This window comes from Anser cygnoides, chromosome 27, assembly GCF_040182565.1.
Source record: "Anser cygnoides isolate HZ-2024a breed goose chromosome 27, Taihu_goose_T2T_genome, whole genome shotgun sequence".
Lineage (NCBI taxonomy): Eukaryota > Metazoa > Chordata > Aves > Anseriformes > Anatidae > Anser > Anser cygnoides.
Window position 1 is genome coordinate 170,443 of NC_089899.1, and position 24,175 is coordinate 194,617.

Consider the following 24,175-nt stretch of genomic DNA (forward strand, 5'->3'; position numbering starts at 1 on the left):
ACCCAAACCACTGGAAAGTAAAATGTAAAGGAAGAAAGGTATTGAAAGAGTGGGAGACAGGCTGAGTCCTGAATCAAGGATGAAGGCAAAACAGTCACAGAACAGGAAGGTCGGTAAAGAATCAGAGACAAGGCAACAAATTCACAGACGCAGCTGAGGAGAAAGAAGATGCAGAGAAGCAAGCAGCACAGCTGAGGACTGACTCTGTTGTCATCAGCAGGCTTTTCTGAAGATTGGAGGACATTTAAAAACCGAGTCCAGAAGACCTTGCTGCTTTCCTGCCTTACACAGTGTGGGCCATAAGATAATAAAGTACTTTCTGCCATTAATCTCAGAGTGTGGCCCATTCCTGCCTCCTTCAGCACCACACCATGCACAAGTCAGCACCACCTCCATGACGCCAGAAGATACGTCAGAATGTTCATGCCAGAGCTGGCCCACAGCTGAGCAGACCTACAACCTTGGACATCCGGTGTAGATGGTCTGTGGACGTCAGAGCCAGATCGAAAAGACTGGCCCTGGCAAGAGACAGCAGTGTCCGTTCAGAGAGGGCTCTCCCCTCCAACCAATTTCTCTGCTGGCAGCCTTGGTGCTCGGCATGGTATAACCACACTCAGCCCCATTTCACAAGAAGAATCAGACAGTCTCTGCTAGACAGGGAAACAAACCAAGTAGCCACTGAAGCCACAGGTGAAAGATGCGTCCACGTATATGTAGGAAGAAGAGATTTATTTGTCACCCAGGAAAACTACTTTCAGTAGCAGCACCAACTTTCTTTCTTTGACACAAGCATCTCTCATACCTTGAGCAATTTCTGAGCCCCTTTCCATGGGCTTTATACTTGGTAGCAGAGAGACTTTAAATTGACGGTCACCAAGACCTGAAAGATGCTCCACCACAGCTGATCACGGACTTGTTGACTTTGGGACCTACCTCAAACATCAGTGGAAATCCCTACCCTCACCACAAGGCAGTGAGGTTCCCTCACTGAGATTCAACGAAAAGCCAGTCTTGTCAGAGAAGAAGTCAGACAGCTGCAACACCTCTGACCCTCTGCTCACCACCGCTCCCTCTCCAGCATCGTGCGAACACCACAGTCACGCTAGCTGAGAGAGAAAATCCTGGGAGCCAAGCACAGCACTAGGGGAAGATTAGGGCCCTCCTGAGAATTTCAGCAGAGAAGGAAACACTTGAGGTTGCGCCCAGGGCTCTCACGGTTCTTCAAAAGTGAAAGTGAGACACATTTGTGCCATGGACCCTGAAGAGTTCACAAGTTGGCAGGCGGCCCTGTCTGGCAGAGACCACCCAATAATCAAGCCTCTGAGCTGTCCACAAAGCAAGACAGAAAGACACTGGATCGGGCTCGACCTGTTCCCAGACACCTCCGCCAGTCTACACCACATCAGAGAAATACAGCCTCATTTTAAGAAGGTTCCACATCTCTCCTGTCACCCCTTCCAGGCTGTGCTGCTGACTGAGAAACTGAAGCCAGGAACAACTCTCGGTGCCGGGAAGCTTTCACACATTTGTTCTAGAGATCTGTCTGTGGTCTCCCAGCCCAGGTATGGTGTTGCCCCACAGCCAAGAGGGCAGCCTTCCCCCCCCCCCACACGCATGATACTCACAGCCTGCGCATAGGCGCTGTATGGGCTGAACGGCAAGGTGAGAGATGGAGTGAATATCCCCAGCTGCCCCACCATTTGCTGCATACGACGGAGGGTCCTCTCCTTATCTGTGTCAGCAAACTTCACCACTAGACTGGAGGAGGCGCCCTAGGCACAGAGAGAGACAGAGAGAGGAGGCAGGGGGGGAGGAGGCCGGGGGACAGCCAGAGTCAGCAGTCAAAGTGGGATGGGGCATAGCAGGCAGCAGAGAGGAGCGGGAAGAGGAGCAGAAGAGCAAATATTGGAGTGAAAGTGCTCAGGAGCTGCCTGGAACCTGGGCCATACCCTTCCCCATCCATCCATCCATGCAACCTTCCCTGTCCCACCCTTCCCCTCACACACAGCTTTGCACAGCTGCACAAGTGGGTGCAGACATCCCTGGCTGCCTTCACTACTGTGAGCTTGGTTGGATAGGTAGAGCAGTTCCCAGCAGCTGAAAATAGCCCTGCTGCAGCAATGCACTGTTCTGTCCACACGTTGCTCCAATCCAGGTTAGAGATTCATAGGATCATAGAATATCCTGAGTTGGAAGACACCCACAAGGATAATTGAGTCCAACTCCTGGGTCTGCAGGGGACCACCCAAAAATCAAACCACGTGTCTGAGAGTGTTGTCCAAAACGCTTCTTGACCCCCGGCAGGCTTGGTGCTGTGACCACTGCCCTGGGGAGCCTGTTCCAGTGCCCAACCGCCCTCTCAGTGAAGAACCTTTTTCTGATATCCAACCTGAATTGTGAGAGACAACTGCAGCTCCGCTTGCATGAGAGGGCACAGCTGTGGTTACACAATCCCACACTATGCACAAGGCATTCCCACCTACCCCCAGCCTGCCCCGGAGGCCTCCTCCGACACCTCCATGGGAGAAGGCCAGGGAGCGTGCTCAGCACTGGAGTCCTGACTTCGCACTGCTGAAGCGCTAGCTTGCACCTTGCTCTGAACTACTCTGGGTAGCTGTTTCCAAGACAGATTCATGGCTTGGTCCTTGGCTCTCTTTTATTTAGCCTTTACAGATGAAAGTATTGTCGCCACCAGTCTGGGCAAACACAGACACACACACCAGCCCAGGAGACAGGATGGTTCCCAAAGACAAGAGCACAGATGTGCACACATGCACCCAGCTCCCACAACCGTATGAGCTGCCAACTGCAGTTGAACCTGTCATAGTTGTGGACAAAGGGAGTTCCCTGCAACAGGGCGATGGGAAAGAGAATTAGTAAGAGGGTAGGTACCCTGGCCTCATACTCACGGGCATTGTCTGGCTGCCATGGAGTGCGTGGATTGCTGCCTGAGCCTCTGTATGAGATGAGAACTTTACAAAAGCACAGCCTGGAAAGGGACAGAAAGAGCACAGGAGACGCAGTGATGGGACTGCTGTGACAGTGCCCTCTGCATAGCCAAACAAGAGACAGTATCCGAGTCTCAGGCAGGGCAAAGGAAAGCCACCCTGAGAAAGTGGGGAACAAAAAGGATGACTCGTCCCAAGTACTCTATCCTGAAAAAAACAGGAAGGGTTTCAAATTGTCATTTCAATGATGCACCCTATAGATGATGCCACCATCTCCACCTCTGCCCCGATTACCTCTTCCCCAAACTCTCTATGCACCCCCTGTTGTGGGTACAAACATTTCAAACTGCAGACCCAGACTGAGCCAACGGGCTCACTAGCGATCCTGATAACTCAGCTACTCATTGCTCTCTGCTTCCCCTCCTTTCATCTAGGTCTCTGTCCATCTTCCCCAGTCTTTTCTTGCAGCAGACAGCTCTTCCTGCCTTACTCCCTGTGCCTGGCTGGATTACAGGTTCCCATAAAGATGTAGTGAGGGAAGAAGTGCCCCAGTGGAAAGGAGGCACTATTTGTGAGGCAGGTGAGCACTACCTGAAGAGCAGGGAGGAAGGGTACGACACCGAGGGGTTCACACCTTTGCTGTTACCATCAGGTCCACGCAGCACTGTACATTCATCAATGACCCCAAACGGTTCAAAGAGCCGGAGCACGTCATCCTCAGACTGCTGCTTATTTAACATGCCCACAAAGAGCTTCCTGTCCCCTAGGGGCAAACACAGAAACATCAACCTTCTATGAGGCACACAGTCCAAAGCAGGAGGATAGGGACACTAAAGCACAAAGCAGCCTCGTGTTGAAAACATGCCTGGGATGGAAATGTTTTGGTGTTGACTGAAATGCATCTCAGGCTAAGTCTGCTGGATCTTCCTGAGCTCCTCACACATGCAAAGGTTTCTGTGGCTTCCCCTGTCCTCCCCTCCCTGAAGGAAAGCAAAAGAGTAATAATTTCCTGCTCATTAGCCCTTTCCTTTGGATGATCCAGTGCAAATGGTAATAAGAAAAGCTGCCTGGGCAATTATACCCTTATTATACAATATCTGAAGTTCAAGAAGGTACCTCAGGAAATACAGCAGACCATCCCAGGCAGGGTGAATAAATACAGGACCCTTGGCTTCTGTTTCCCTCTATCCAAGATCACCACTTCCACAGCTGCTACGTACCTAAGCATCTTCACTTCAATTTGCTCTTCCCAGCCCCAGTCTAACCAGTGTGTCTCCCCAGCTGTCCTCTAAGACTTGGAATAAACGAGTGCCCGTTTGTGTCAAACCAGGATCAGCCGAATGCAAGACAGTCAGGTGAGAGTCAACAAACAGCTCCATGTTTCCCTCCCCCCCCCCCCCCCCACAAAGGCATTTTGTACCCAGGTCACACTGGGGAGCCAGGGGAGAGGCTGGCCAACACATCCAAGACTTGTGCGCAGGGTCTTTCTGGGTTCCTCCATCAGAAGGGAGCAGTGATGATTATGATTTTGTTGGGACTGGCAAATGTGGAGGTGGCATTCAGGGCTTTCTCCCCCCATCCATCAGTCCACACAGGGGCCCATCACACAGCCTGATGCCATTCATTCAGGCACAAACACACCAGCGGTTGGGGCAACATCCTCCACAGATTGCTGGGAACAGCTATTAAAATAGCACAGCATTAAAATCCCAGCCCCACTGTCAGCCTTATTTCTACTTTTGTGAGATGGTCGTGTCAACTTAAGAGTTAACATTCCCCCACTGCTTCAAACATGCATAGGGAGACATGACCCACAGGAGTGAACATGTCAGGATGTGGCTTGGGAGGAGCAGTGAGAGAGGATTCCTTATTGTTAGCGACAGGATTGGAGGGGCTGGCTTCAAACAAAACCAATGTAATGTGACACATGTCAGCGAAAATAGCAAGGAAGCTGTTATCTGTTTGAGTGCAATGACCTGAAAAACAACAGGTCTTGAAGCTGCAACAACAGAGCGGGCTGCAGGGGTGGTGGTGTGTGCGTATGGCCAAACATCACACTGCAGGGAAAGCCCCAGGTCAGAGAATGACTCCTTCCCAGGTGCACGAGCACGCTGCCTTCCTGCTCCCCTTCCACACCACACACCTGGGAAGACGTGCAAGAAGTGTCCGCGTGTCATTGCTTCCTTGCAGAAAAGCACATGCATATGCACAACATTCACAGACAAAGCACATAGGAGTGGGAGGCTCATGCACGGGGCAGGAACACGCCTGCACACGGACCCACACCCAGCAAGTACGCTCATAGAGAAACCTCCTCAGCAAGCGGAAGGGACGTGCAGACAGATGCACTCTTCCACCATGCAGGCAGCACAGCAAACCACTTTTATGGCTGCACCATCCTGCTGAACCCAAGCACAAGCTCACGCAGGCACAGTACTCCTCTGGGCACTAGATATACATGCAACACAGGTGCCACTTTGATCCACTGTGGATAAAGGGCTGAGTCCAAGGCTCTTACACAGTCCCAAACACATACTCCTGATTTATATCACTGGAAGTGGCTGAAATATATGGTCTTGTGTATTGTTAAACGGCCAAATTACCCAGCTTCCCATTTTCTTAATTCTCTGAATAACTAAACCTGTGGGAATTTCATCACCTTCCATTTTTCTTCCTATTCTTTCTACATTCCTCCCTGCACCTGCATAGCAGTGGCTGCATTTTGGAGGCACTAGTTCAGTTGATCGAGTCCATCCAAAATTTAGTGCTCTGGCAATGCCCAGGCACAGGAGCTAATAGACCAGGTACCATACAGCTGCATTAGCAATACGACAGCATCTGCCCCCACCCAGGGGTCAGATAAATGGTTCTAGTTTTGGCTGATGACTAATTTGGTGCAAACACCTGACAGTTACCACAGTCACGCAAAGCTTAAGACTCCACCGAGCAGCAGTCTAATGGATGCAAGAAGCCACAACTTTGCAAGGGAGGCACTGAACAAAAAGGAACCTCATCAACTTGTAATCCAGACGACATTAAACCATGAACTGCTATCTGTTTTCTCCTTCAGAGGGCCTTGAAATTTCCAGGACAATTCTTGTGGTTTCATCCTCATACCGTTTCTGTCACATCAAAAGCATTTTTCTTTACCCTGTACTTTGAGAAAGATCCACTAAAATAGCATAAGCTGGTCTCAGTCCTTGCAGCTTTGCTGCAGGTCTTCTGTTGTTTGATAGAGCTTGCTGACAGAATGTTTTGGAAGTCCTGTTTTTATTTGGGTATTTCAGCTTTTCTTTTCTGAGTTTGGAAGAAAAAAAATACCAGCTTTTCTGCCTCTGCAGAACAGCTTAAAACCGTGATAAAAAAAAAAACAAAACCACACCCGTTGGTTTTGAATCTCTTCTGAATGCTCAGAATGGCAATACTAGAAGCGGGGTGGAATCACTGACAATATAAGAGAAGGCTTTTCTTCACGGTTATTTTCATTTCATACAGCCTAGTTCCTAAGATTGCATGTGGGGAAAGAATCCAGACTTGTGCCCCTAAGAAGCAGGACTGGGGACCTGCTAATGGGCTCCTCTGCTGCTGACTCTCATCAACGTGTTGGAACCCAACCACCCTTCCAGTGCCCTCTTGCTCTGGGCAGCTTCCAAGCAGGGCCATTCCCCTACCGATGACCAAGCTGCCTCATCTCTGCAACTGGGGTGAAACCCTGTAAGCTCTTTCGCCTGATGTTTGCTGTCATCACTCTCAGTGCTGTAGATCACAAATCAGCTGTCATCCTCAAGCGACAGCAGTGGTCACTGGCTCCCCAGCAGGGACTCTGGCAGCACTGCAAGAACTTCACTCCCCGACTTGTAACAACAGCACACCCTCCTCCTGTAATTTGTCCTCCATTTCCCTCCAGATCTTGTTTTTCATCTTCTGATTGGCAATTTCCCATGCTGTCCAGCAAGCAGGAAAATTGTCTCTGATCCCTGGCTGTTGAGTTCCCATGGAAACGTGCTCAGCGCAGGCAGGCAGCAGCAGGAGGTGGGCGAGTGCAGAGCAGGTCGGGATGAAGATACCATGGGAACAGCCGAGGGGTTAAGGCTGAATGCTTCAGCCACAAGAGGGAGGGCACGCAAGCACTGGCCACTGCTCCTGTTTAAACCCAGCGGATTTGTGCCATCTGGCCAGCAGCTGTCAGCAGCAAGGACCGGGGAAAGGGAGGCAGCCCACTCAAGCAGTTGGTTGTGGATGGGATGGGTCTCGCAGCAAATCTCCTCGGGTATGCAGCGAGCTTTCTGTACTAATGCAGCGCTAATGGGCTTGGGCTAGCTGTCCGATCAACTCAGTGCAGCGGAGTGCTCCAGGTCTCACAAGAAGCTCAGACAAGCTCCTCTGCCCCCTCACTCCATCTCTTCTTGGCCCTCTAGGGCTCACATCAGAGGCAGAAGAGAAAGGAGGAAGGAGTTGACAAAGCCTGCACCAGAACGACAGGTCCTCCTCTGAATTCATGCAGGCAGCATCTTTTTCCTAGCAAATTCCTTCTGCAGGGTGTAGTAACACTGAGTATCCAGATATCCCCATAACAACCTTTCCAGGGCTTGGCCACAACTGCCGCTTCAGCACAAGGAATAGCATCCCTTAGACCAGGAGACAAATGATGGTGCTCCAACATCATGTACTTAACTCAGGGTGCTTAATTTGAGAGGTGTGAGCCCCTGGAGTGGATAAAGGAAGTTCCTTTCAAGGGTAATGCAGAGCAGAGCTTCACTGATATATACAGCCATTCCCTTGTTCAAGTAGTTCTGCCCTGCCCAAGTCTTTCTTTTACCTCCTGCCAGCATGGGGCTACAGTTACAGGGAATGGCTCTTTCCAAATCTGCAAACTTGCTCAGCCACCTCTCTGACAAGAGGAGAATCACAACGGAAACCTTTGGAAATAGCAATCTGATTTGGACAAATGTAGAGTGCTGTCTTGATGCTGCTTCCACCACACGGAGAACTCCAGTTTGTCGTGGATCCTGCAGGAGCCACTGTTTTCTGAGCCCTGCAATGAAACTGGAAGGAAGCAAGGCACATGGGCTGGAGGGAGGCAGGTGTTCAGACTCCAAAAGGCTGCTTTTCCCTGTAAGCACCCCATCTGTTTGCATGGTTTCCCAGACACAAGTGCTATTGGATATGCAGCCTCTAAGAAGCAACCCAGGAGCCAAAGCTGGGCTCTGCTCCGTTGCTGGAAAGAAGAGTTGATGCCCTGACACTTGCAGTCATTACAGATTGTGGCGCCTTCCATAAGCTTAGAGATTTCAGAGCCCAATGAATTTACCAAAAGCGTGCCTCCCTGTCCTGTCTCCCTGTGTTCACCCAAGCAGTTTTTTTTTTTGCTCTGCTACTCATCTCCTCCAGCCTACCACAGCATGGCTGGCAAACAACAACTGCTGTGATTCCAGAAGCAGATGCATTTTTGTGGTGAGTGAAGGAAGCGAGATTTCTGTCATGTGCAAGATGTGTGCGCCCTCTGGGATGAAATTTGCTAAGGCAATGGCAAACTCCAGCTGTGAGAAAGCTAGCAAGAAACAGCGCCTTGGCTACCATCTTTCCCTTTATCCTTCTAACCTTAAGACTGCTGTTTTTCTGTCCCTAAAAGGTTCAGTGCCCAGAGGGTCAGCAGTCTGGGGACGTCATCCATCATGCACTGCCTGCAAGAACAATCTGAGGCATCACAATGACTCTCTGCTTCTCTGGTAAAGCAGATTTCAGTACTTTGGCTGCATCTGACTAGGATTTCACTTGATAGAATACCAGCTTTAATAGGCCACAACCTAGCTGAGTCATGGGTGGCTCCAGCGGCAGAGCTTCACCAGTACGATTGCATATTATGACCTGCTGAAGAGTCATGCGTCTTCCTAGTCCCTGCTGCTTCCCTAACAAAATCCTCTGCTTATAAACATGCGCTCCTGTACTGGCATTTCCAGAGGAAAAGGAGTATCCGCAATATAAATATTATGAAGCAAAGGAGCAGAAAGAAGGGATAAGGAATTAGCTCCTCTTATCTTCTGACTTCATGGGCATTATATGGTGAAGCTCAAGGCTGAATTGGTTAGGCTCAGCCAAGTTTCTTGACGACATGTGAAGAGAAAGCTGAGCAGGAATGCAAAGTCCAAGCATTTCAGAAGCCAAAGTATAATGGGGCTTGATGGGGAAAAGCTATGCTAAAGGTAGCAGCTCTGCAGAGGTAAGACGTGTGTTCAGAGCACAGCAGGGCATTCCAGGGCCCAGCTGTCTCATTTCCACACGTAGCATTAGCCCAGCTAATTACCAGCCCTGTCAACAGGCAGGCAGTGGCAATGGATGCAGCACAGGAGTTGCCCATCTGCCTTTCTCTAGGCTGTAGGACGCACAGGCCTCAGCACAAAAGTCTCCCAGAGACAGGTCCAGGGTTCCCTGGCAAATCCCCATCATTAGCTGCGTCCCAGCACTGGGGGCAGACGTGGTGTGGAAGTTACTGGGAATGGGGACGGAAATGAAGACTTGGGAAAATGGAGACTGCTGCCTCTCAAATGACAGTAAGACAGACAGACTTTCCAACACTTCAGTAAGAACGGCTGTTTCTGAGATTCCCACTTGGGAAAACAGCGATCCCTAGGGAGAGGGGGAGCAAAGGGAGAGTTTGGTCAAAAAAGACCATTTTTTCTCCTACCATGAAACACCTCAGCAGGATGAAAACAGGAAGAAAGCCTTTTTGAATGAGAAGCAAGTGGTGCTGAAAAAATGGTAATTTCTTCTTTGTTGCCTTTTCCTTGAAAGACAAAAAAATTGCCGCTTTTGCACCAATTCTGTGGGAAGGGGAAAAGAAATCTTTCTTTTTGGCATGGTGAAATAGAAACACATTTTTTAAAGTTAATGTATACTTTTTGCCCAGCTCTGCTAGATTAGGCAGCATCTGAAATACTTTGGGGTGAATGTTGCTAATAATATAATAATAAAAATTAATTAAAAAGTCACTAAAGTTTTGTTTTGTTTTGTTTTGTTTTTTCCCCCTTAGAAATAAAGCTCATCTTGCTGTAGGGAAAGCAAAAAATAATTGGCAGACTAAGATCATCTTACTCATGCTGCACAGTGGCCTTTCACTAGAGAACCGATCAAAGGATGCTGATTGAGCTACTTGTACAATAATGGGATACAAGCTGCAAGGAACAGAATGGAACACTTGCTAATCATTATTACTGGATCCATTGCTGTTATATACTTAGCACTTCTACAGACACAGACAGGTGCACAGCCCTGTCCAGAGGAGGTCGCTGGACTTCACACATGCACCAAGCCCCAGCACCCCCATCCCAACCCTGCAGCAGATCCATGCAGGGGCTGCCCTTGGGAGGGAAGGCCAGAGCAGGGACAGGATGATGGGTTGGGGAATCTGCAGGAAGGTGCCAGACTACAGGACAGGGCACTGATTATGTTAGGCTGGACTGGAAAGTGTCAACAATCACAGTCAGTTCCTCTGCCCGCTGTGCTGCGCTGCTGTGCTGCAGCAGGGCTCCGTGGGCAGCCGGGGGGGAAGAGCTGACTGCATGCTGGCTCTCCGGGGCACCACAGCACGCCTGAGCAGGCATGTGGCTCTTCGGCATCCGAAAGCCGTGTAAGCAAGGAAGCCCAGACACAGCACTAAGCAGTTCCTCTCAGAGGAAGCAGATTTTATCTAAGGGGTCTTGCCCACGTCGCTGTCATGGAAACATTTCCTGTCTGAAAATGCTCAGAGAAATGTGCAGCAGTGCTCTGTGTGTGTGTCTGCAACCCTTACTAACAACTTTTGAACCTATTGACCTGTTTCAGCTCTATTTCACAAAGGAGAAAGGCATCAGAGATGTTAAGTTCCAACACGTTTTGTGACACTAAGCAGAGCTGTGTATAAAAGTGAAGCCATGGCTCTTTTCAAAAGAAACATGTCCATAGGTGCAATGGCCGGGATTTTCAGCATAGACAAAAGGAATAAAAATGGCCAGATTTCAGTAGAAGTCAGATGTCTAATCTCTCAAGTAAGTATGAAAACCCGCAGATACTATTTGGAAAAAATGATCTGACTTAAACGGGTAAACATTTTTTTTAAAGGAGGATCACACAGACGTAAATACACACATTCGTATAAAATATTACAAAATATATCTCATGTTTCTGCTGGTGCAATAAACCAAAGTCACTACAAGCTGCTTGGAAATGACACCTGAAAATCCAAAACAAAGGTATTCCAAATCTAAACACAGCATGCAGGATATGCTGCCCTACAGGAACAAATAGTCTCAGAAACATTCTCCCCACCAAGAAACTGCTTTCGGAGGCAGCGCCAACAGCACAAGGAATGGGGAGGCAGATGCAGGAATGAAAGAAGGGGAAAAGAAATGTACCAGTAAGACAAGGAAAAGCAGCAAAATAAGTTCATGTATTTGGAAAGAGCTGGAGTTGCAAACCTTCTCCACCTGAAGGAGACATCTGAGCTGCTGTAAGCTCCCCATTAATTTAAGAAAGATTCTCCAGTTCTCAGTCTTCCAGCTCTGCACTATTCAGTATATGCTGCCCTAAACAAGCTGGCCCCCTGCAGGCTGCCAGCACCTCCATCTCAGGCTTAAACTCAGGATCCTTTTCCTTCAGAGACATTTCCACATGCTATTTTTTGCAACAGCATTTGGACCATGGCAGCGTGATGGGGGCTGCTGCAGTACTGACAGTGGAGAGGCTGAGAAAGTCCAACAGTGATGGGGGAGGCAGAGGGGTGAGCTGCAGACAGGAGAATCAGCCATGGAGCACCAAAGCTGAACAAGTTAAACAGCCAGTGCTGCTGCACTGATCTGGCTTTTTTTGGGCTGAAACCCAATAAAAGGAAGAAAGGAAATAATAGGAAATCTCTTCCCAATTGCTTACACCTTCGAGGACCCCATGCCACACACAAATGTGCATGCCTGCTTCAGCAACCCCCTGGGGCAGACAGTGCCAGGCCAACAGTACCCCCCAAGGACTGGGAAGAGAACGGAGTGGTCAGCCACGCTACAGCCCTTACAGCTTGGGGTGCTCTCAGCTGCCTGCTGAGCCAAACTGAAAAGTCCCCATCAAAGCCTATTCCTCGCCTCTCCCTCCCACCCAACCCCAAATCCCTGCCACATACAAACATCCATTCACACAGAATGCTGAAGGGGAAGGCCAGGTCAGGACTCTGTCTCTCTGCTTGATCCCCTCACAACCACAAAGCCACCAAAGGAGAAACAAGGAGAGATGACAACTACCTCCACGGCTCTCGCTGTCTGCGGGTTTCACCTGAATCGGGCGTGCCATCTGCAATGAAAAAGAAATGCAGAGGGTTAGAGTTTGGCCCATCTGCCCGGCACATGGTGCTGATGACACTGGTACCAGGGTTCCCCTTTCTGCCTGCTGTGTGGGATAGGAGAGTATCCGACGGGAACAACGGCATTGTGATGACAACCAGAACCCTTGGAGAATGGACCTGGTAGATTTCAGATATCTCACAAGGAAACCAGGCACTTCTCCCTGCTCAGCTGATGGCCTGCAGGGAACAGCTCTCCTGGAGATGTCCACCATGCACAAACCTCCGCTTCCTCCAGACACAGCTAATGGCAAAGAAAGGACTCCAATGAAGCAGGTCATCGTCATGAGACTGGAGCCTGCACGGTGGTCAGGGTGGCCTAAGGTCAGACCGTGCCTGGAAGCTCTTGTGATGCCTGCTCTGACTCAGTGCAGGCATGGTCACCTCGCCTAATGGAGCCACTCACTTTCTTAGCAGGAAGGAACAAAGAATGCCTCTGAACAGCAAGTTGGCATGCTATATTTCCCCCTCCCCAGCCCTCCTGCAGTCAGAGCATGCTCCATGCCCCAGGCTGGCTCTAAAGAAAGGCAGTGCTGCTCTCCAGCTGTGTCTCCTGACCATAGAGGGAATGTTATGGTTGAAAGTGACAAAAAATCCTTACACCTGGTTGCGGAGAACAGCCGCTTACCTCTCTTGCACCCATTAGTGTCATCAGCAATAATCCAACCATAAGCAATGAGCCACAGCAAGCCCACCTGATATGAGCCCTCTCCAGGTAAAACAGACGGACGCTTCTGCCCAGGAGCAGCTGGATTAAGTAACTCACAGCTTTAACTGGCTGAATTGCAAAGCAGGGCAAAACTCGTCTGCTAGATGGTATGGTACTGTCTCTTCCCAGAAAGGGAAGAGACAAACTGTAGCCTCTTCCCCAGGCTAGCAGGATCTATCTGAGCCAGAAAGTCCTCCAAGGAATGGTGTACAAGGCAGATTTCCACATTCACAGCCCATCTCATGCCATGTCTCTATCAGCATCATTCTCAAAGGCTGACAGTGACTTGAACCAGCGACATTCAGAATACCAAAATAATCAGGAATATTGCAGGCTAGACCTGCACAGAAGTTGCAGGTCCAGCAATACTCTGCCCTCTCTCTTAGGAAACACCCTCTGGAAAAACAGCAACAACAAAACAGAAAATGAAATCAAGCCATAAGTAACAAACTGAAATGTGATTAGAAGCCGGCATGCAAAAAGCGCACTACTGTGAGGCTCCGGGTGGTGGCTGAGCCAGACAGGCCAGAAAACTGAGGTAGAGACTATATCCACAGCAGCCGGAGGCAGCCTGTCAGGTAACTCAGCAGCTTACAGGACAGATGCCAGCCAGCAGGTAATGGGCTGCTGTACACGGCTGCCAAAGCCTGACCGCTGGGCATGGGAGAGCCTGGGGCTGTGAGCTGGCTTCCGCTGACTGGTGGATCTCAGGCAGGATGAGGAGCCCAAGCTGGGATCAACCCCGAGTTACCCTGCCCCTGCCCCATGGAGCGATGTGGGGCTGCAGGGGCTGCCTGGCAGCACACAAAAGAAAGGCCAAGCTGCCATCACGCTGCACCCTGGCAGAGAGCAGCGCTGACTTCAGCCCCATCTCCCAGTATGTGCTGTGTCAGCCAGGGATGAAGGAGAGGCTGAAGGCACCCTTCCTGCTCGGGATCAACTGCACAGATCTGCAGGGCTCGCGACATCATGCTGTGCTGCCAGGTGGCCCCAGCCTGTGCAGCTCTGGCGGTCACCGGCCTCTGGGCTCTGCCTCTTTCAGCCTGTGAGCTGAACGGGATGTGACGCAGGTTTCAGGAGGTGGTGAGACCTTGCTGCAGAAACCCCCAGACTCTGTCGCTGAGACGCAGTGGCTCTAACAGCTGCACACATTCTTTGGTTATAAGCCTGCACAAGACTTGGCTGGGGTGTTTTGGCAGCAGGCTGGGTGGGAGAGGGCCGGCAGCCCAGATGTGTGCTCCGTGAGGGCTCGGTGCAGAGCCAAGAGGAGCGGCTGGCCACCTCCCTCCCCACCGCTCCCGCAGCTCTGAGAAATAGCTTTGTCTCTACCCAGAAAGCAAAACCAGGATTAAGCTAAACAGATGGGGAGGGAGATGGAGGGGCAGACTCAGATCACATCTCCTGTGTGAAGCAAATCCATCTGGGGGGAGGAAAGGAGGGAGAGAGGGAGGGAGGAAGCAAGGGGTGCTGCTGAATCAAGAACACACCACCCCCACAAGAGCACAGGGGCACCCAGGGCTGCCAACCTGGGGCAAGGAGGCGGAAAGCATTGGGGTGGGGGAGATGGGGGGCTTGGTGCCTGGGGACAGCTCGCCCATCCCCTCCCCCAAAAGGGCCATCACTCCAATTCCTGCACCTTGGGTAAAAGAGCTGTTGTCATAGCGACGGTTATTCACCACATGGAGCCTGACATTTGTGGTTGCCTTGGAAACCAGCTCTTGGGGCATTCCCTCTGCTTTGCAGAAAAGAGACATTTCGGTACGATCTCTGGGGAGGGGGCCCTTCCACCCATCTGTCCACCCCTTCCCTTCCCTTCGCTGCACCGCCAGGGGCAGGCGGCGGGGCTGCCCCCTGCCTGGTGCCCAGGGCTGGCCCTGTGGGGTCACAGGCCCACAGCAGGGCCCCGTCACAAGGGCTTCAAGGCAACAGAGGCTGCTGAAGCATGGGTTTGCACCAGTGCCAGCCTGGGAGCAGTGTCGGACTGTGGCGACCCAAGGCAGCGCAGCAGCCTAGGGAGAGAGCAAGCACACGGACTGACCCACACCCCGCAGGCTGATCCGCACCCCTGGGCTGCGGCCACAGCCCCTCTCCTGACTACTTGACACAGCACCTTGGCAGGGTGCAGGAAGACTCGCCCGCTGCCCGCATCAGACCAAGCCCTCAGTTGAGGGAGGCACATTTCCAGAGACCTTGCAAGCTCCAGGGGCTGAGAACCAGTCACTGAACGGAGGTCTGGTCTCTGGGCTGGTCTTCATCTGCCCTGAAAGATGTGGGTAGAGAGGAGAAAACAAGAAATTTGTCCAGATGCTGAGGCTGGAGGAGAGCGGCAGGATTCCGTGCTGCTACCTGAAATGAGAAGTCTTCCAAAGGCAGGAGAGACAGGCATAGTCCTCCTTGCAGGGACCGGGACACGCAGAGGCTGCCACAAACAGGACACCACCACAGCTTTAATCCTTCTAAGTCCCATTTTGCCACTAAAGGTGAACCAAAATATCAAAGGCCTCTCAAGCAGAGATGTGAGCCTACAAATGTAAAGGGAGTCCACAGCTGCTTTAACTCGATACCATAGGTCACAAGGCCTTGAAGCATCTCTGTGGCATGCAAGACTTGGACAAAGAGCTCAGTGCTCCGCAGGGTCTCAATACACAGAAAGGATGGTCAAATGTTACCTCTTCCATTTGAGGAAGGAAGACAGGAACAGGGCAGCAGGGAGGACATGCTTTTAGTCTGAACAGCCAAACTCCGGAAGTGCAAATTCTTTTGTCCTCTAGTCATCATCTCAGGCTGCGCAGTAATCAGAGACACCCGAGTCTAAGACAGATGTATTTGTACAGGCCCAACTGGCCCCAGAGTCACAAACGGAGGCAGATTGTGCGTGCCTCAAATCCCAAGTGCTAAACAGATGCACGTGCCCAGACATGCATGAATATAACCCACAAGCACACATACGTGAACACATGTGGCACAGAGGAAGAACAAATGATTTACGAGGCTGTGCCTGCCTCACAAGCTGAGCTTAATTTTTCTCGTTCAATTATTTAGTTGAGCATTATCATTTAACCTATTTGTTCATTTCTGAAGAATACCACATTACATTTAGTACACGCTGTCAGGCGCGCATGGGCCAGCTGCACCCCGAGTCCCTCTCCCCCACACCTTGCCTTGTTTCCTACCTGCTGCTCAAGACAGACCAAGAGCTGTCAGCCCCGTGGTCTACTGGACCTGTGGAAACTTCCTGGCCCACACACAGCAAGAGACACCCGGCGAGCCACACACAAGAGGGGGGCAAAGCGCCCACCACTCCCTTCAGCTTCTCCCTCACGTTTGCCCCCCACCCAAGGTAGACGCACACCTTGCCATGCTCCCCCTCCACAGCTCCTGCAGGGCGGTGTCTGCCTGCACTGCTCTCCTCCTCACACCCAAGCAGCCTTCGCAACTTGTGTGCTTCGGGGTTACTGGTGGGAAGCAACTAGACAGCCGTGTGGGGGCACAAAGCACGGAAGCCAGGCTTTTGGATGCTACAAAGCACAGCAGCCACATTTCCTACGTAGCCCTCAGGGAGCAGGGATGAGAACCCTGCTGGAAAGAGAGCCACCGCAGCCCAGAGGAGCCCAGAGCTTCCTGGTGAAGCAGCAGCAATGGGTGCCCTTGCTGGAGAGTGTCCGGACCACATCCCACCCGACCCTCAGCATCTGGTCAGCAGAGAAACTGTGCTCCGTTTCGGCTTCCTCCCCAGTTTCACAGAAATGCTCCCGCCCTTGCAGCACTCTTGGGATCAAGGATCTAGGGAAAATTCCTCATCTTGCTGAGGTCAGAGGAAGCTTCCCTACTTACTTCACTGAGGCAGAAACGCACCATTTCTCTCCCCCCTGCCTTCGCCTCCCCAAAGCCCCCTCCGGAGGTGGTCTGGCTCCCCACATTTACAGTGACTGCTACCTCTTGCTATTCTAGCTTTCAGACTGCAAAAGCTGGAGAGGAGACAACCCCCACAGACGGCAGGGCAAGCCTCTCTATTAATTAGGAGTCAAGTGATGCAAGTGATGTAGAATAGCCCCCCAGGTGCAATGCAGAGGAACCTCATAGCGTTAAGTGGGTCAGAGGCAGAGCAGAGGAAACACACAGTGCAGGCTGGCTCCTCTGGGACTTCAGGAACCAAAAGACATCCAAGGCCATTGTCAGAATTGGGTCCTGAGATCTTAGGCTTTGCAAGTTGTGGCCTGGTCCTCCGTGAGCCAGTTAAAAATGCCCTGACTGACTGATCCAAACCAATTCTAGCGGTGCAGAGCAGACAAAGCTAAATGCTAATTTGCTCATTTGGACTCTGCATGTGGTTGGGAACACAAGCAGTGATGGACTGGTACCAGTCTCAGCGCTCAAGTCTCCTGCTTGCATCTTTCCACTGATGTCCTGATGTCTCAGTCCTACCCAGAGGGACCATCCTTCAGGGAGAAAGGTAAGTGGTCTCACACAGAGCAACATTAGCAACAAGCAGCTTTCTGGAACAACTCTAAAGGCTGCTTAAGAATTCACCCCATCCAATTCCATTCTGAAGGGGACGAGGGTAATGATGAGGTGGAAGAATCCAAGGTACGTGACGATGAAGGTCAATGCAGGAAATCTGTGGCAGAAACAAGATGCAATCTCCAGAGTCCAAACCACAAAGCTCCTGCCCACGTGGTTATGGCCTTCTGTTTTCACATGAACAAGGAAGACTGCTGGATTTCACCCCACTGCTTTGTCACTTGTGCTTCTTTATAAGTACGAGCTAGTAAACTCCAACTAATCTCACAAGCTTTTTGGGGGTTATTTTCCCTAACTGCAGCACGGAGGACAAATCAAGGCTGAGCAGGGGAGCTATCTCCCCCTTCCCTCTCAAAGCTGAGTGCATGCAGGAATCAGCCAGCAGCCACCTGAGCGTATGGGCCACAATACACATGGACGGGCTGCATTACTTCTTGGGTTCTCTCCTGTGCTGTTCCTTCTCCCTTAACACAATTAGTCATCCTTGTTCCCACTCCAGCTAGCGCTGCTCTGGGAGCAAGGCAAGAAGCTTACTGCTGTGACTCAAAGCCTTTGGATCTTCTCGACAGTTCTACGGAAGTGACACTGATGCATTACCATCAGACAACCAGAGGGGACGCCAGCCCAGTAGAGCAGTTACAGCCCCTACCTCGTGCATGACTTTGGCAGACACGTCAGTTCAGTCTCTCAGGGGCCCGTGGTCAGTCTGTTCTCATAGGGCTCCTTCCTTGATGCTTCAGTGCATTGCACCAAGGAGGACATTAGATGATCGTCCCTGTTGCCCTAATCTCTTCTTGTCACTTGTGATCAGTGTCACCAAAGGTCAAAGGACCTTTAAGGTGAGAAGAAGAAAGTGCCAAATTCCTCAAATCCTTTTCTACAGGTGCTAGGACGCCAAGATAAAAAACACTTGAAATACAATGCAGCCATTGGTCACAGCCAACACAGGTTCACAAGGGTGAAGTCCCGTTTAACTTATTTCCTTTTATGACAAGGTTACCCACCTAGCTGACCAAGGGAAACCACCTGATGTAATCTTTTTGGATTACAGCAAAGCTTTTGATAATATTTCTCACAGTCTCCTTCTGGACAAAATGCCCAGCATACAGCTATATAAATACGTAACGCGATGGGTGAACACTTGGCTGATGAGTCAGGCTCTGGTTCTGGTAAATGGGGTTACATCAGGCCGATGGCCAGTCACTGGTGGGGTTCTGCAGGACCCCATTTTAGGGGCAGTTCTCTTTAATGTTTTTATAAATGATCTAGATGTACATATACACACACACACACTCAAATGTATACTAAGTAAGCAACGTAGGAATGGGTGCTGATCTTTAATTTAATTATCCTTCCAACTCTGTAGGCTGCAGGAACCAATGTTTGTCTTGGCAGCTTGCTCTCCCTCTGCCTCTTCAGGGAATGTATTTCACAGGGCTGCTGCCTCGCTTCACTGTTAGTTCTCAGCCCCTTGAGGCAAATCCCTGACAAGAGTAAGCACTTGCATTTCCCTCTGCAGTGAATGGGCACTTCCACTGCTGCTTGCCCAGGGGCTGCTTTGGCCCAGTGCTTTCATGTCTTGCCGCTGCCGTTTCCATGAGACAGCCTTCACAAGTTCTCTGCACCGCCACCTTCTACTGATAAAGTTGCACAGCTCCCTAGTGAATTTACTGAAATTGTCTCTATGCCACCTGCAGTGCAAAAAGCTTCTCCACCCTGCCCTGCCCAAGGGTTGAAACTGCAAAAGCCACCTCAAACAATAACTGAAGGCCAGCTCCAGCTCCCAACCAAACGCTCAGGCCCCATACTCCACTTCTCAGCACGTATCCCAGCTTTGCCAGCTGCAATATCCTGCAGTGTTCACATGAAGAAGCTATTTCAGAAATACCACTCCAGACTGGTTTCACACCAGGATTTGTACAGAAGAGAAGGAGAGGGGAGACCGAGATGCTTTGACCTCTCTACCAAAACTCCTCCAGTTGCCCGTGTTCCCTTGTATTGTCACTTTACTGTGGATCCTGACGGCCCACGGTGAGCTCTCATTCCTGGCAGCACAGGAGACAGTCTGCCCACAGGGATGCCCTCCACTCAGTTGCTGCTGTGTCTCTGCGTTAATCCTTATGCCCAACCATGTGAGTTACTGCTGCTGCATCTCAACCCCTGGTGCATTCCCAGAGTCTCGCTCTGCTCTAACGCTGCTGCTGTCCGTAATTTTCCATTCCTGCGTCCCAGTATTCCCAAGCCCTCACTGCATCCATGAGTTCTCCCCACTACGTAGCCACATCTCAGTACCCCCACTGCTGCTCTTAAACTGCCCACATTTCCAGCTTGGATCAATACCAATTTCCGCCACTTACTTGCCTACCTTTCACCAAGCCCTTCTTTGTTCTGCATAGAAATAAAACTGTAACTGTATCTTGCCAGAAGAATTACTTTTTCTTTTCTTTTTTTTTTTTTTTTAAATCCTCCCTCCCCTTCTCTCCCTCTATTCTTCTTTCCCTTCTTCAGGAGCAATTTTATGTAATTTGCAACTGTCTAGCTGCAAATGAAAAGAGACACAAAGCATTTTTGTGAAATATTGAAAAGCTGGCTGCTTTTCCCTCAAATTTCACTTAGCAAGAGGCTTTAACTTGGTGTGTGATCGCTGCATGTCATTAATAACCTCTCCAGTTCCTTTCAGAACTCAGCAAAGTGAAGGCACAATCACGAATCAAAGGCATGGTTTATTGAGATATAATATCATTTCACTGAGCTAGGGAGGAATGTGCCAGGGAGCAGCGAGAAGGTGAAACACTGCACTGCTAGGCTGGCTGGCAGTTGGAGAGGACAACAGATTTAGGAAGGAGCGTGAGGGCTTGATTTTCTCTCTGCATTTCAGATCCAAAGAATTTGCCTCTGTTCAGCGTCCACAGGCTGTGTGACTTTCCCCAAGCCCTGTAAACCTAGGCCACAAAGGAAGATGGTTTCTGTTTTGCTCCTCCGGCAGATCTGCCTCCATCTCTTTTGAGTCTTTGGAGACAGTCGAACTGCTTTATTGGGACTGATTCAGACTTAACCGTGCAGTTTCCCAACTCGGCCTCAAGGAACACGAAGCAGGACCTTTCCACGTGCATGATGCCAAGAGCACTGTGAAGGGCAGGGAGCAGAAGTGTCAGCTGGCTGGGAGGCAGCTGCTGGGCAGGGAACCGGACGTGATGCTGGCACTGTCTGCATGCTGCATGGCATGAGTCGCTACGAGCACACCACGATGTGCTTCCTGCTCATCATGCCTACCAAGCAGGGTTCTGGGCAAACTTGCCTTCCTGCACAGCACCCCTTTGGCTTGTGAACCCTTCAGGTTCACAAGTTGCTGGCCCCATCCAAGGGCCCACACCACGGTGTCTGGGAACAGGCTCCCTGTCTGCACAGCCAGGAGGCTGAGCATTCTTCCTGTTTTCCCCAGCTGTCAGCAAGGGCAGAGATCTTTGGCATCCTTTTAAACTCCTTAGCAAGGCTGGGTGATCAGACACTTCTGCTTATTCAATGATGACAACCTTCACCTCTCTTTTCCAGGAAGCTCCATCATTCCTTCCCCAAGAAAAGATCCCCACGCGTTTGTTACTTCATGACTGGCCTGATGGCAAGCAATTCACCAGCTCTGACGGCAACACAGGTGTTTTGTACTCTGAACACAAGTTTCAGATAATGTAATACACAGCTGACAGTCTTCTTGCTTTATGCCCTAAGTAAACCAACACCTTACAAAAGGGGGTGTAAACTGAAAATCTGTCTACTTTCAGAAAAAGATGTTAATTCTTACTGTCCAAAATAAGCTTTTTGGGATTTAACTTTTGCATTCTATTTAACTACCACACATCCAACAGCCCTCAATTTAAAGATAAACAGATGAAATGTGTTTCATCAGTGCAAAGAGAACTTGATCCCCAAATGGAAGAACTTGCCAGAAACGCCACAAAAGCCAGTAGAGACCATGATTACTCCTACCGATTTATGTAGGAAGACTACAGTAATCAACAACCATATAAAACCTCAGGACAGCTACACCGCAGGTATGGCTCTGCAGGAACAATGTGACAGTGTTCCTAGATGTGCTGACAACCCCAGCATCCAAACCCAGAGGGCATAAGCAATACATCTGTGGGCACAGTGCCAACCCACTGACGGGCTTGGGAGGAGAACCCAGAAACTCTCCTCCAGTTCCCCTACCAAGCTGCCTGAGCACAGTCTAAGGTCATAAGTCATAAGAAACCATATCAAAGCACTTCCATAAGTCTGTCGTTACCAAATGTCCAGTCTAGGTTAAGAAATTCATTTGTTTCTGTCCAGATTTATGAACTGTTGAGATCAACCATTGGTCTGGTCTCTTTGTCGGCACTGAGACCAACAAAGACGGTCACTTGGGTACCTGTGGCATCTCTGGTTGCTTTGCAGTACAACGGCAAGCATAGGATTACCAACAAAATCCTTCTACGTCAGTTCTGACCTTTGCTGTCTCTAAAGCTGCTGATCCTTGGTCATCCATTCAGATAAAAGTTTCTGTTACCCTACACTGACATTATACGCTCTTAATTTTTTTCCTGTTAATCTCTTTGCAGTAAAGGGATTGTAAATGTGTAAAATGAACGAGAAAATTCTCCTTTATCAGACTCCAGCCCATTTACTGAAATCCTAGAGGTGTGGTCTAGTACATTCTGTTCTCTGTCCTACCCAGGGTCCTCACAACATTTTTGATGAGAGGCTTTGCTACAGAGTTCATAAGAAGATGATCTAGATGTGAATGTACAGAGAAATTCCAGAGTCTTGTTCCCAAAACAGGGAAACAACCAGTTACCTAGCACTCCTGGCTGTGATTCAGTTCCAGAATATTCTCTGTGATCCGCTGGGCCAGAGGGATGGGTGATACTCTAAGGAAACCAGCAAACCGGACTCAGAAAACAGGGCTGGAAGCTACCTCAGGTCAAGCAACCCATGCCCATGCTAAAATCAGCTCTACCCATATCAGGATGGACGTCTGATTTATCCTGGTAGTAAGCATCTCTGAACAACCACTTAAATGACTAAAGAGAATCCTACCTTCTTGGTCACACAGGGAATTCCCAAAAGAGAAATTAAATGTGAGGTGGTAGATTGTCAACCTGAAGACAGACAGCGCCAAATACAGCACAGCTCATCTTCATCTTAATTGTGAAGCTTAATTACAGCACATTGCTCATTAACTGTCTCAAGACTCACATGTTTGAAAGCACTTAGCTAGCACACACTTCTTACCACTTGATAAGCAGTTTCTTACGTCTCCCATAACATAAAAAGCCTTTAGATCACCACATCCCAGATAAATGTGCTTTGCATTGCTGCTTTAAATACTACCCCATGCAGGACAAATAATAAAGAACATAGTGAAACATGCAACAAATTCCCAATGTAGATGTGCAACAAAACTGAGATTGCCTTGAATCCCCCGAGCCTCACAGGAATAATCTGTCAGGGTCCCTCTACTGATACTACACAAGGACATACCCATCTCTTCCCCACTGTGTTACAGCACTGTTCCAGGACTCATCACGCCGCTCCTCCAACCTTCAGCTTGTTATAACAGACTGCCCAGGACCACCAGACACAGAAGATTACATTGATTTAGCTCAACGGCTGGTCTTTTCCCTCTCACAAAGTTAACTCCGTTAGTATTTGAGTACCTCGTAACCTGTAATCTTCCCCCTCGCTGCCTTGAGGTAACAGAATTTTTACTGGTTCAGGTTAAGTGGTAGTCAAGTTAGGTTCTTTGTCCAGCCCTCAAATGCCAACACAGGCCCATGCAAAAAGGGAGTACAAGTAAACAAACATGAAAATATTTGTGTGGAGGTCTTGGGGGGCGCTGGGAGAGGTAAGGGAAGCTGTCTAGACCAGGACTAAAGAGGAAATGTTATGGTTGAGAATTCCTTCCCCCCTCTCCAGAGACCCCTGGTTTACATTAATTATCCCATTGCCTTGAGCACTCAGGGCCTCCTGTGAGCTTCCGCCTCCAAGTATCCAGTGCCTCCACCTACCCAGCTACAAACGAATCTTTCCAACGCATTTGCTCAGCCTCCTCAGCACAGCAAGGGAACTGCCCAGCCAAAGCCCTCACAGCATACTGAAGCGGGAATGGCAACAATTCAAAAACTCCTCTCAGTGTGCCAGCAGGTCCCAGGGAAGCAGAAGGCTTGCCTGCAATGAGGGGCCTGATCCACACTACCTCGTCGCCTGAGATCCCGACTGCACTTTGCTTCCAACACCAGCTGTAGAGCAAGGAGGACTCAGCAATAAGCCACAGGTAGCTCAGCACACCTGGAAGAAAAGGGGCTGGTACCTTGCTGGGCACATACACTGCACCCCAAAGCATCAAAGCTCCTTAGTGACAGCAACAGATAGCTGGAGAAGCCACATCACACCACAGAGACCAAGGAGCAGCACAGAAACAGGCTTGGCTGGAGTTACATGGGGCAGCCTTGGCAAAGCAGACAAAAAGCAGCAGCTCTGAAGAGCAGCCCTGTGCTTTGGCTCTCCCCTCCCTGTTCTAACTCTCAAACCATACTCCTCTTTCACAAGCCATTTTCCACCCTCGCTCCCTCCCCAACAACACCCTGTTCGCCAGCCCAT

General features: G+C 50.1%; 1 protein-coding gene across 20 annotated transcripts in view; it reads right to left on the reverse strand.

The window, feature by feature from the left end:
* CELF5 (CUGBP Elav-like family member 5) overlaps window positions 1-24,175 on the reverse strand; it is a 40,185-nt gene that overhangs the window by 9,027 nt on the left and 6,983 nt on the right. For 12 of the 20 annotated variants that reach the window (XR_010826727.1, XR_010826726.1, XR_010826728.1 and 9 more), the window contains 4 exons: window positions 12,209-12,260; window positions 3,583-3,711; window positions 2,910-2,989; window positions 1,626-1,772 (listed from right to left, as the gene is read on the reverse strand). Coding sequence is in view for 4 of the 20 variants with exons in the window: in XM_066983922.1 (XP_066840023.1) it covers window positions 1,626-1,772; window positions 2,910-2,989; window positions 3,583-3,711; window positions 12,209-12,260 (408 nt within the window). In the remaining 16 variants the exon portion in view is untranslated. Of the gene's footprint in view, window positions 1-1,625; window positions 1,773-2,909; window positions 2,990-3,582; window positions 3,712-12,208; window positions 12,261-14,544; window positions 24,133-24,175 lie in introns of those variants that run through there. The other 8 variants (XR_010826725.1, XR_010826737.1, XM_066983924.1 and 5 more) reach the window with 6 other exon arrangements.